Genomic DNA, 13899 nt, shown 5'->3' with positions numbered 1-13899 from the left:
GGTGAGTCTTGTAGTACTATTGGCTCCATTGTGAGAGTCTGATGACACTTATTCATAAGAAGAAAATCACTTGGTACCAGTGGTCCCTCTGGCAATCGGGCAAAGATGTATCAGCTCTGACAGGGTTTCTAAAATCACCTGAATGCTTTTGCCGTTCATGAGCAAAATATTAATCAAGGGATGATCAATGCTACCCTCCATGGGGTCCAACATCATACTACTTTGCCATATTCATTGGTCTTATTTGAGTCCCTGGGATCCTTGCTGTGAAGTGCCATAATGCCAGGAACCTATACATCATCTCTTCCCCCCTCCCCCAATGGACATGTGTCCAAGAGGAGCTATAGTCCCTGCAAGAATGTTTGGTTGAGAAGGAACAGCTGGTACCTCCAGATCTGCCAGCCATGCTTTCTTCATCCTCCTCAGATGACATAATGACTCCAGCCTCCCCTTCACCATTAGATGATTAAAAGCAGCACCAGTACTTCCTGAGAAGGATAATTGAATCTCTTCACATCCCTCTAGAAGTAGGTTGAAGACCTTACACACGGTCTTCTGGACATTATCCTTGCAGCAGCTCCTTCTAAAGTAATGTTCCCCATTAAAGGTGCAGAATGGACAAATTTGGGATATAGCTACCACCTTTTCCTCAACCCCAAAGAAGGGGAAAAGTACTTAGTTCCCTCAAAAAAGAATATTTGCTTTCCCATCCTAATGCTAGCTTTACCGATTATTATAGAATAAAGAAGACTGCATGAGCTCAGGTTCACCCTTCCAGACACGGATTCCAGGAGACTGACTATCTTGAGCAAGGAGAAATTTTTATTAGCTAGCCTGTTATTTTACATAGTAAATTACCAGGCACTGATGTCTCCAAGTATGACTGTATGAATTACAACAAGCTGTCAACATGCATTAATTAGTTGCCACAGGAATACAAGTCCCAGCTCTAGACCATCCTGGATGAGGAAAGGCTGAAAGCAAGATTTTCCCTCCAACTGTTACTCACTGATGCGGACAGTGTCTCCATGGCTACCTCAGTACTTGTGAGTTAGGCCTCATGGTTGCAGGCGTCTTTGTTCTCCAAGGAGGTCCAAGAAACTGTAGAGGATCTTCTTTTTGAAAGTAACATCATTTCAGTGGAAAAGATAGATGAGTCCTTTCATTCCCTTCTGCTCCATGGAGCTTCATGCTCCCACAGAAAATATTTCAGGCCTCCTCTTTCTAGATACTTCCCAGCACCTTTCTCTTTCCACCAAAAGACCTACAGATCCCACAGAAAAAAACAACAGTGGCATGCAGCCCTATTCTCTTCTCTTCAGTCCCAGCCACTTGCCAAAACAGCTTTTTGACAGGATACCTGACAGCCATCAACCAGCCTTCATACCACCTATTATCTTCCAATCACTTTAGTGACATGTTTTTTTCTCAATGTGGCACCTTATCACTCTGGACAAATGGATTTTGGACATCTTATCGACTGGCCATAATTGAGAGTTCCTGTCCCTCCCACAGCATTCTCCCTGTCCCTTCTCAGGGATCCCCTCATGAGAGGATTCTCAAACTGGAGGTATTTGTATCTGGTCCACATGTATCCAGATCAGAACAGACAAGATCACTGTCTACTACATAAACAGAGGAGTGAGATTTCTCCTCTTCCCCTGCCCTGCCCTATCAGCTCTGCAGAGAGGTGGCCAAGGCAGGGAACCGCTGCATACAACATCCAATTACCTTCTGAGCAGTGCACATTCCCTGGTGAACAGCCTTAGCAAACATTTCCCCAGGGATTTGAAGTGGGAGTGTATCCTTCAGTAGCGTGCTACATCTTCCATCAGTGGAGTACCCCATGCAAGGACCTTTTTGCAACCCAATGAAACAGGAAGTGCCTTACAGAATACAAGATCCTTTTTTGAAGTTTCCAAGATTATTTGTTACTATCACTGAAAAATTGAAGAGATCTGCAAAATCTTAAATTTTCCATTAATGGGTCTCAGACTGAGCACTTCATTGAGTGAGGCAGACAAAATAATTAGTCACTTTTGAAAATACTAGTCAATATTTTATATAAAAAAATTGACCAATAATTTCACTTTTCTATAGAAATCTTATCCTTCTAGGAAACATGGCACCATAGTAAATATATACTACATGTTAAAAAGTATTTTAAACATTGATGCATAAGCTTCCTCTGCAGATTAGGTACTTTTAAACTTATACTGCAAGACAAATAGCCACGGAAAAATAAAGTGTCTCTTAATTTGTATAGCAGGATCTTGTAAGATAAGCTTATGGGTATAGAGTGTTGTTAAAACCTGTGGTTTCCCCTTCTCCATGGTCACAGAAAACATTTTTAAAATCTATTTTGACAATATTGCAAATGCTTTTTTGATATATTGTTTAAAATAAAATTATATGACAGATAAAGCACTGACACTTACATACTTAACAATCAATGAAGAATATTATATGTTATATGGTAACTGAGACTCCAAACTCTTCCAGTTACACATCATTTAGTTTTTGTAAAAATAAAAATTGTAATTGCTCAAAAAAACTCTCCCCAGTATTTGTTCAAGGTTTGTGCATGATTTCTCTGGTTTAAATGATTTATGTAGTTTAATAATTATTATTAATAGATATACATGTCAAATTGTAATGAAGAGAGCTAAAAAATCTGACCTCTAGCACTAATAGTGTGCCTGCATGCTGAAAACTCCATATTGCTCAAATTTAAAAATGATTCCATCGTGGATTTTAAGCTGCTGCTTAATATTTCACTGTCCTTAACCAAAGTTATTCAGAAAATCAGAACACCTGATTTAAAGAGGATTTTATTTTTTTTATATAAGGACATATGACATAGTAAGAATAAGAATGCTGCCCAGTTTAAGTGTTACTTTCACATATTCTTTCTCCAGATTGCTATAGGAAGCTGTACATAATATAAACACATATTCTTGTCTCTAGTTAGCTACATTATAGTTAATGACCATATGGTCATTATGGTATAAGATCTACTGTCTGTTGTATTTATATTCCTCAAGCATATTGTTCCTTCAACTGCACAGTGTGTTAAACTATTTCAAAGGGAAAAAAATCCTTTCCCTCTTGTTTCTGGTTGTCCTATCAAGTGTAACCTTGGACCCTTATAGAGCAATTAGACCAGCCTCTATCCCCTCCTTTGTAATGAGGTTTCTTGCATTTTTGAGTCTATAACCCTTTAGTCTTCCCTAATGGGACATCATTATTCTGAAAGAAACAATGTAAATGTAAATGAATATTCTCATTAACAAGTCACAGAGAAACCTTTAGTGGTAGCGCTGTGGTAATTCTGCTTGTTATTTCTCTAGTATTCCGTGCAGGATTTTTTTTATAATTCATTATTAGTATTCAAAATTACTTGTTCTTTAATTTTGCATGTCTTTCATAATCCAGTGTTCCAACTAGTTCAACCATGTCCTTGTTTTATTCTCCAGGAACCACCTGTGAAACGTTCAAGGTCTTTGTCCCCAAAGAGCTCTTTTAGAGAGTCAGAGGAGCTAAGGAAGCTTAAAATAGCTGAAAAGAAGATAGAAAACTTAGAGAAGACACTACAGTTAAAGGTGAACACACACACACACACACACACACACACACACTGAACACACACACACGCGCACACACACACACACACACACACACACACACACACACACACACACACACACACACACACCCACAGCTCCCACAGCTTTTTAGCTGCAAGCTTTCATACATAAAAGTTACATCAAAATAAACATATGTTTTAAAATATAGAATACATACATTGTTATATGGACTGTAATTGTGTTAGCATATATTAATGTTCTTCCTTGTGCTTAAAATTGTATCTTCCTAAAGTGAATCTTGTAGTGATATTTGTAAGACCTCTCCCCAAAAAAACCCTAAAATTGAGGATTACATCAGTAATGCACATTGATTTCAAATTTTTCATTGTGCAGGATTAGAAGGTTGCAGCATGAAAAATGTGTTTGTATGCTCTTAAAAATTAGGTGAAGCAGACATAAAAAGGGAACAGGTAAGACAGATAAAGACATTAATAAGAAGCTAAATAAATAATTTCTTTGCATAGCTTTTCACCATGGAAGAATTTGTGGATGACACCTACTTTTATCTAGTATTAATGATAAGGTTCTCTAAGAGATTTAGGTATCATATGAAAAGATTCTGAGATGCATCCTGTTGCCCCGTTCTCAGCACTATCCTCAGCAATGAGCCCTAGATATACCTCCCTGTGGCGATCATTTACTGGGGTTGAGCATTCCATTGGCACTTTCCGTCAAGGAAAAAAATAGAGTTTAGGAGTAAAGTGGTGGGTAAGCTAATATAAAAACAAGTACTTTCATTAAAATCAAATTAATACCAGAAACTTGAGGATTTGCAAATATTGTACTTATATTTAAAAAGTGTTTTAAGGGAATTATAAACTGGTAGGCCTTTATACATGTACCTAGTGAATTGTTTGAAATGATAATTAGGACTATAATACATATATAGTGATGTAGCTGGGTCTAACCAACACAGTTCACAGAGAAATCACATCTCACTAATTCTTTGAACAAACCAGTACAAATATTTGGTAAGGAAGAAAGAACTGAAATTTATCTGGACTTTAAATGTCCAGGTAAGTTTCTGGACATTTAAAAGGCCTTTGAGAAAATCCTACAAACTGTTTCTAAAGAAATTAAACCTAATGGATTGAGAAGCTAAGAATTGTAATGGATCAGAAATTAGTTAAGAAACTGAAAACAAAGATGAAGAATAAATGGTCAGTTTTAATGATGGCTAGAGGCTAACAGCACCATGCCTCAAGTTCCGATATATTTCATAATGATCTGAAAAAGGGACTGAGCAGTGAGTGTAATTCAACAGGCAGGGAGACATTCACTCACATATACTTTGTCAGAAGGCAGTGACCCCAATGGGCCTTGTTTTTGACTCAGTGAATGCATTCAGTTACCCTCTGTGAGGCTGGCACATTTTCTTGAAGAAAATGCTGTAGTAGCTAATTGTAAGTCAGATACTACTGGACTAGTACAAGTAGTCTCTGTTCAGGAGATAGTGTTACCTCTTGGTAGATCTCCAGAGCAAGGATGAACAGAATAAACAGAAACTCAATAACAGATGTATTGTTCTTAAACTGAAAGCTTTGTTGTTTTCTTTACCACTAGTTAAACTAGTGGTCAGAAAAATATGATTAGGCAAAACCCCATTCATACTTCTTGTTCTGTGATGGGCCCGGCAGTATTGATACTTAGAATCTCAGGACCTTGTATAAAGGTTCCTTATCAACCAGTATTGTCAGACCTTCTGATTTATGAAAGCTGTCTAGTTCTCCTTTGAGGGCTTTTGTATATTTTCACTTGTGCTATTTGACATGTCTTGCATTGAACTGTGAAACTATATAACAAATTCATGTCTCTTAAAGGGTGTAGGAATGCTCTTGCACTGGGTGATGTTACTAATTCCCTCTGCATAAGAGAGTGCACAACCACATCAGTTCCTTCACTGCTTCTGCAGAAAGCTAAACAGAACTATGTTTTGTGTCCATAGATAGTTGTCCAGTCCTCTTATTAGTTAGAATTAGTTATGGTATAGTTGAAGTAGCCACTTGCCTTATGTGAACTCAAAGGCTACGTCTGGTTCTGAACCTCTAGAGCAGTGTTTTCCAATTTTTTTTGGCCACGGAACTCTTTTAAATATGGAAGAATTTCGAGGAACCCTTACAGCCGGGATGGAAATTTGTTGAGCACCACCAAGTTGAAGCAGCCCAGTCAGGGTGATGATTAATGATTAACTGGTTAACCATGTACACTCCTATTCTATATGATTGTGGGAGTGACTGCATCGGAAATATTGTCACCTTTTGGTACTTCATTACCAGAAAATAATGACAAATTTGAACTGCCTCAGTGAAGAGCTACACAAATAATCAGTACAAATTCTTACTCACACTGACTTTACTACCTTAAGCAATAAGACTGTTTATGGAGTAACTAATTTGTTCAACCTGAGTAAGAATGGCAAAATCAGGCCTTCAGGAGGGACTGAACTAGCAGAAAGGGAATTACATATGTTTGTACTATAGCAGTGGTTCCCAACCTTTTCAAGAATACCGACCTCTTTTCAATCTATTAAAACTTTATGGACTCTCCCAAACAATATAGCTGTTTTAAAACATTCCATTACTTGATAATTATTTGACATTTACAATAGATCATATTATCTAAACAAATAGGCTACGTCTACACTGGCACCCTTTTCCGGAAATGCTTAAAACGGAACAGTTTTCCGTTATAAGTATTTCCGGAAAAGCGCGTCTACATTGGCAGGATGCTTTTCTGGAAAAGCACTTTTTCCGGAAAAGTGTCTGTGGCCAATGTAGACGCGCTTTTCCGGAAAAAAGCCCCGATCGTCATTTTCGCGATCGGGGCTTTTTTGCGGAAAAGACTACTGTACTGTCTACACTGGCCCTTTTCCGGAACAGTTTTTCCGGAAAAGGACTTTTGCCTGAATGGGAGCAGCATAGTTTTTCCGGAAAAACACTGACAATTTTACAGTAGATCGTTATTGCTTTTCCGGAAAAGCAAGCAACCAGTGTAGACAGCTGGCAAGTTATTCCGGAAGAGCAGCTGCTTTTCCGGAATAAGTGGCCCAGTGTAGACACAGCCATATAGTAGTATTGAGAGATAATATCTCTCTAATAGCTAAATAGTAAAATGACCGTTTCAAAAAAGAGAAAAAATGGTAAAAAGTGATTGATCTGTTTATAAGCCAACTCCAGAGTACAGTCTCAGCTTGTCATCTTCAGCACGGGCTGAGGGATGCGCAGACTGCAGGGCACCGAGTTTCTCAGCTCCCATTGGCTGCTGTTCACTGTTCAAAGCAAATGGTATCTGAGGGGCTCTGTGCCTGCAAGCAAACAAACTCAGACTCTGTAAGCAAATAGATGTCTCAGCAGAGTACAGCAGTCTGCAGTATTTCCCAGGCTCACTTCCCAGCCCAGCAGGGAAAACCGCTGCCTTTTGCCATTCTGGGTCAAGGGGAGCAGTGGGAAGCAGCAGCCAGCACGTCCCTTGGCCCATGCTGCTTTCTCAGCTCCTGCCCCCTGTGTCCCCTGCCCATCCATGGAGGATGTAGCGAGGGGGCTTTCGTGGCCAAAGGCAGCTCCTACCCTGGCACTCCACTCTTGGCTAGGCACGAAGCCCTGGCGGAGAAAAAACAAGAAAAGGAAAAGAAAAGTAAGGGTCAAGCCCACCACAGGACTGGGAGGGGGGAGTAGGCTGGAGCATAAACGGCAGCGCAGCTGGCAGCAGGAGGATGGATGGTCACGAACGGTGATCCCTGGGCAAGAATTGCCTGGTGGAAAGTCCCAGTCCCACGGTGGGCCCGATTCTTTCTTTTGAATTTTCTGCAGACCCACTGCTGTACCGTCACAGACCACCAGGGGTCTGCAGACCACAGGTTGACAACCACTGTACGAGAGAGTATAACTAGAAATAATAGCATGAAATTAAAAGTGGGAAAATGCAAACTGAGTATCCGGAAAAAACTTCACAGATTTATTATACTTTAAAATAGTCTGCCAGGGGATGCTGTGGAAACTCTATCACTTGGCCCACTTAAATCCGAAGGGCATACATAGCACTAGATAATATACAGCAGAGAATTATCCTGCATTGACAGAGAATAGAAAAGATGATAAAATATCTTTTTGTTGCTAATTTCTATCATTTTGTGGTAGAGGATTCTTTCAACTTTATTAATTCCATATTAAATGAAGGAAATATAAACATAAAAAAACTACTGAAGAATTGCTTGATGACAGCAATTCCTACAGCCCTTGCAGTTTGTTTAAAGTGGGCTTTTTAAGCTGTAATTCCAGAGGACCTTACAAGCCCTACAAAGATGGACTTTTTACTGAAAACCAGGCTTCGTAATGTAGCTTTCCTGCTCCTCCCACTTGACCCCGTAGTACTAGCACACCTTCTATTCTCTCATTATTGCCATCTTCTTCTGGGCCATGCAGAATTCAAAAGTCGGCAATGAGTCATTCATAATTTATGAAACTGCGAGTCATTGGATAACGTGCACTTTGCAAAGGGTGCATTAGGCCATGACAAAATATGCACCAGACTGCTATGTGCATATAACAATAGGTCATGCAGGCCTTTTTACTATTACTAATACATACTGCTTTGGAAGCCCACAGCAAAAGGCATCTCAAGGCTATTGTTATATGGGGTTGTTTTAAAATTATTAGGACAGGAGTCCATAGGCCCGAAAGCTACATAAAGGGTCTAGAAATGGGGTGATCTTGTTAGCTGAGAATTACCCTATCCATGGGTATGTCTACACTACCCTCCTACTTCGAAATAGGAGGGTAATGTAGTCATACCGCAATTGCAAATGAAGCCCGGGATTTGAATTTCCCGGGCTTCATTTGCATAAAGCCGGCCGGCGCCATTTTTAAATGCCGGCAGTTCGAACCCCGTGCCGCGCGGCTACAGGCGGCACGGAGTAGCTAGTTCGGATTAGGCTTCCTAATCCGAACTAGCTGTACTCCTCATTCCACGAGGAGTACAGCTAGTTCGGATTAGGAAGCCTAATCCGAACTAGCTACTCCGTGCCGCGTGTAGCCGCGCGGCACGGGGTTCGAACTGCCGCATTTAAAAATGGCGCCGGCCGGCTTTATGCAAATGAAGCCCGGGAAATTCAAATCCCGGGCTTCATTTGCAATTGCGGTATGACTACATTACCCTCCTATTTCGAATTAGGAGGGTAGTGTAGACATACCCCATGTGAGGATTCTCTGCTAGTGTACAGCTGGCGTATTTATTTATACCACCTGCATGCACTGGTGTGCAGGGTTGTGCCAGGAGCATAAAAGAGTTGGGCCAGATTGCTACTGCATACTGGCTATTCTCAGAAATCCAGGATATTGTTGGGGACTATTACCAGTTATGCTAAACTAGAGCTGTACTTTGGTCTGGGGCTGGCATAGTTTGGGCGAGAGAACTGGGCATCTGCAGTTGGATTCTTCCCCGCCCAACACACATACATTCTGCACCCAGAAGAGAATTTGGTTTTTAGTTATTAGTTTCTTGCAAAACAAGAAAAAAGAAAAAGGCTTTGGGAATCCTACAGTCTGTATATTAGTTGGCATTTTAGTATTGATATAATACTTATAAAGTATTTTGGTACAAGAAACTTCAAAAGTAGTGAAAGGCACTTTTACTCCTTCAGTACTTCCTAGCAGACTTACCCAGGATTGCCTGGGTCCATCAGGGCAGGGCCTTGAGGATATGGGTGGTGGTGCAGAAGGCTGGTGGCCAGGGGCCTGTTGTCTCCCTCCCTAGACCTCCCCCACCCACTGGGGCCTGTTCTCTCCCACCAGGTCCCTCACCGCCTTCCAGGGGCCTGTTTTCTCTCCCCAGATCCCTCCAGCCTGCCAGTGGCTTTTTTACTCCCCCTCCTGGGCCTCACCAGCTTCCAGGATCCTGTTTTCTGCCCTCAAGCCCCCTGCAGCCACCAGAGGCCTTTTTCTCTTCCATCCCCCACCCCCACAGTGTGGCCAAGGGCCAGTGGGGAAAGGGTTTGGGGCACGGAGGCTACTTAGGGTACGTTTAGACTACTTTTTTTTCAAATTGAGATATGGAAATTCTGCGCTAATTTGCATATCTTCTTCTGATCACTTTTTCGAAAGCAGGTTTTTCGAAAGTGAAAGTAGTCTGGATGCGTTTTTTTTGGAAAATAAACCCCTTTTCGAAAAACTGCGTAAACCTCCTTTTTTTAAGAAAGAGCAGTTTTTTGTGTTTTTTTTTTTCTTTCGAAAAAGGGGTTTATTTTCAGGGGAAACGCATCCAGACTACTTTCACTTTAGAAAAACCTGCTTTCGAAAAAGTGATCGGAAGAAGATATGCAAATTACCACCAAATTTGCATATCTCCTTTCAAAAAACAAACAAATGTAGTGGTATGCTGGCAGATACACTATTCTATACAGGATAGCTCTCGTCTGTGGGCTCGCTGCCCCTAGTGGCTACTCTCATATGACACGCAACTGAACAGCAGCCCCTCCCTTTGCATGTTATGGAAAACTGTCCTTGTCCCAGGGCTTCTGGTTCTCCTAGTACCACCAAACCCCGACCTTGCTTTAAGTTAGGAGAAGAGAAAACTGCATACCAGATTTGGTGGCCCTAGCTCTTACCATTTAGGAGGAGTTCTTGAACAAATGGACTAGCGGACAGAGACACACTCTAAAATCTATATAAATATAGACTTTTGACATTTTTAAGTATTAGTTCATGTTTCTGACACTTAAACTGGAAAATGTTTTAACAGGGAACAGTGAATCCAAGCTGTCTCTAAGCCTGGTGGTGTGTCTTGCATTAGATATTCCTAGAAAAATTCTAACCTTAGATGCAATGTGGCATCTGAAGTCTCAGTTGGATTGTTTCAATTTTGAGTACGTGCATTGAAAAATCAGACTGCTGTTGGGAAGCTAGCTTCAGCATAAATATGGAGAGACTGGCACTTTTCTATACTGCTAGCCATGTTTTATTGTGAGATTTAATTTGTATTGTTTACAGCTCTAGGTGCTAGAATATCTCTTATTTATTGGTTCATACCGAAGGAATTCCCTATTCTTAAACAGTACACATCTACTAATGATGTATTTTGATGATATTGATATGTAGGGGCAGGTGCTGCCGTTTCTCTACAAGCAGAACTCCCATTCAATTAATTGGAAATTCAGTGCATAAGTACAGCAGAAGAAGTGAGATCAAATTTTACTACAAATTACTATTAGTTTAATTTTGTATTACACCGTAGGATTTAATTTGCCCCATACTGTAAGAAGTCAATTAAATGCTCTCATTTTTAATATTAATACCTATATTTATTGGGAATGCAATATTAAACTGCATACAAACTTTGTTTATTCATAATCCTGGAATATAAATCAACACATACTCCTATTGTTTCCATGGTAGGGTGAACTGTATTTTCCAACATGATCAAAGTCATATTCAGGGCTTCATCCAGCACTGGGCAATGGGCGGGGGGGGGGGGGGGGTGCACTCAGTTTGAGGACCTGCCAGGAAGAATGGGGCAGTGGGCAGAAGGGGCAGGGCTAGGGGCAGCCAGCCCTCATTACCATTCAGACGGCGCTGCGCCTCCTTCCAACCAGCCCTCAGTGCTGCCTGGAGAATGCCATGCAGGGCTTTGGAAGCAATTTAAGTTGCCAGGCCCTGGGGCAAATGCCCCTTCCCACTCCCCCACCCTTCCAGTTGGTGACCCTGGTCATATTAAAACATGGGTCCATTTTTTCCCTTGCTTTTCCTACTTATTACTGTACAACAGGTCATAGAGTAGGTGATGTAGGAATAAATGTATAAAAACAGGTGAAATCACGACCTCCTTGAAGTTAACAGTAGTTTTGCCATTGACTTTAATGGTGCCAGGATTTCACCCAGCATATAAAACTTATAAATGCTGAATAGCCCATAATATTAACAAATGAATTTCTGAGTAAAATACAAATGGGGACAATCCCTTTTTAGCCTATATATTCCCATGTGTATTAAATCAGTTCCTCTAAGGGAAGAACATTAACAACTTGGGTAGTAAATATTTGAAATTGTTTAAGCAGCGTGAAAGACTGAGATGCCAGATATACTTGAAAGTAGTCATGAGAAATAGAAAACCAATTCTTAGAAACAAACTACTATGATTTTTAAACATTCTGTTTACATGTCATAAGTTCAACAAATTGTAGGTGTAACAATTGTTTAAAAAAATGGAATTTTAGCTGAATCATGTTGCTAGTATGGAACACTCCGTTACATTTAACCAAACTCTTAATTTTTCTGTTTGGTGCAATACAGACCCAAGAAAATGATGAGCTAAGAGAAGCCCATGAAAAACGCAAAGAGAGGTTGCAGATGTTACAGACCAACTACAGAGCGGTAAAAGAGCAATTAAAGCAGTGGGAAGAGGGCTATAGCAAGTAAGTTACAAAGCTCATTGAAAACATTTCACCCAAGTATTAAATGTGAATGAAGCTATTGTATAGGTGTTCAAAAAGTGACTTTGATTCAAATGAAGTCATTATGTGATGATCAAATCTTTATCTTTTATTAAAATAGAACACATGACATACAGTCGTATGATTAAAATTTAAGATTAAATCGTAAGAGTAAAATGTCATGAATTGACAACTTACTTTGTTTAAGATCTCATTTTAAGCTTGACTGCTGGACAAAGATAGGGTTACTTATTATGTGTGTCTGATTCCTTAGTGGATTAATTTGTAGACTGTATATTTTTCAATTTCTATTATGGAAAAATTGCTTTTTATATTACAAACAATATTTACAAATATATTTAAATATACAAATAATAATTCCTCAGTGAAACACTGAAAAATTCAAATATTAAAAAAAAAGATGTTAGGATTGACTTCAGTTATTGAAGTGGAAAAACACCATATGCTTCAAAATACAGGAATATTCACCTTTGTATACCAGCTGTAAAGATATTATTTCTGGTCATCCTGGAAACAAATATTAATCATATTATAATGTTAAAAAATTTAATAAAGAGAATCTTAAAACTTTGGCAAATATGAGTTTTTAATGTTTGAAAATTACCCCCATATGTGGCAAAAATTCTCACTTCAAAATCTGGAAATCTTAATACAGGGGAATCTGGGACCATAGATAATTACAGTATTTCAATATTTGAAATTTTAAGGGGTGAAGTATTTAGGCCCTGTTATAGGAAATCTTTTAATCAAGGTGTTATGGGGACTTAACTTACTAAAGTTCATCATGTGCTTCAGTGGTTTCCTGAAAGGATGTTTTCCATAATCAGGGCCCTGGTTTTCTCCTTTTAAACTGATAATGTCTAATGAAAGATGCATGATCAGGTTCTCATTGACACTAGGGTTATGTTTGACCAACAATGTAAGCTGGATTTAGTAGCACTTGAGTTAGCAGACCTAGGTTTATTAACTGGAGCATCTACACTTATTTGTTACCCGACGTTGGGAATTATTTAAATCTAGGTCCAAAGTGGAGCTCCAGCATATTAATTGCATTATGTGAGCCCAAGTCCAACCATCCATATCTCAGACCTCCTAGAGTCCTCTGTAAATGTGACCTCTGTAGCTCCTTTTTCTTGGCATAACTTGACTTGTCGGAAATTTTGTCTATACACCAAACGTGGCTGTCCAGAATGGTTGTGGGATACTGTGGCAAACTTACAGATCATGAGTCCAGTGGGGCTGCATCTACACTGCAAAGAAGTAGAACTTGAGCCCTGGATTCTGATTTTACTCAGGCATTGACCCTCAATCCTATGGGATCCTGGGACCATTGATTAATATGATGTGTGTGTAGACAGGGGAATTTGACTTGAGCCTTAATTCAGTCCTGGCTTACACTGGTGTGGAGGCATACTCTAAAGTCCCATCATATCTTTGTAATCAAGTAAAGAGGCCTTAAAATGGATGTAAATATAATTTATTCTAAATTTAAGGCTGCTTTGCATTGCCAGAATGATAATGTAGTGCCAGTGTAAATAAGAATGAGGCCTCTGGTATATCGCCAATTCAGCTATCCCTAACCCCATTTCAGAAGATTTCCACTTCTAGGAAGACAGGGTATGTCGACACTACCCCCCTAGTTCGAACTGGGGGGGGGGGGTAATGTAGTCATACGGAGTTGCAAATGAAGCCTGGGATTTGAATTTCCCAGGCTTCATTTGCCTAAAGCCGGCCGGCGCCATTTTTAACTGCCGGCTAGGTCGGACCCCGTGCCGTGTGGCTACATGCGGCACAGACTAGCTAGTTTGG

At 40.0% G+C, this 13899-nt stretch overlaps 1 protein-coding gene across 5 annotated transcripts in view; it reads left to right on the top strand.

The window, feature by feature from the left end:
• Positions 1 to 13899, top strand: part of CNTLN (centlein) — a 342196-nt gene that overhangs the window by 174081 nt on the left and 154216 nt on the right. For all 5 annotated transcript variants that reach the window (XM_075931520.1, XM_075931519.1, XM_075931523.1 and 2 more), the window contains 2 exons: positions 3477 to 3602; positions 11930 to 12051. In XM_075931520.1, the coding sequence (XP_075787635.1) occupies positions 3477 to 3602; positions 11930 to 12051 (248 nt within the window). The remainder of the gene's footprint in view (positions 1 to 3476; positions 3603 to 11929; positions 12052 to 13899) is intronic.

The sequence above is a fragment of the Pelodiscus sinensis genome, chromosome 6, assembly GCF_049634645.1.
Source record: "Pelodiscus sinensis isolate JC-2024 chromosome 6, ASM4963464v1, whole genome shotgun sequence".
NCBI lineage: Eukaryota > Metazoa > Chordata > Testudines > Trionychidae > Pelodiscus > Pelodiscus sinensis.
The sequence above is the reverse complement of the archived record's forward strand: the minus strand, read 5'-3'. Positions and strand labels throughout refer to the sequence as shown.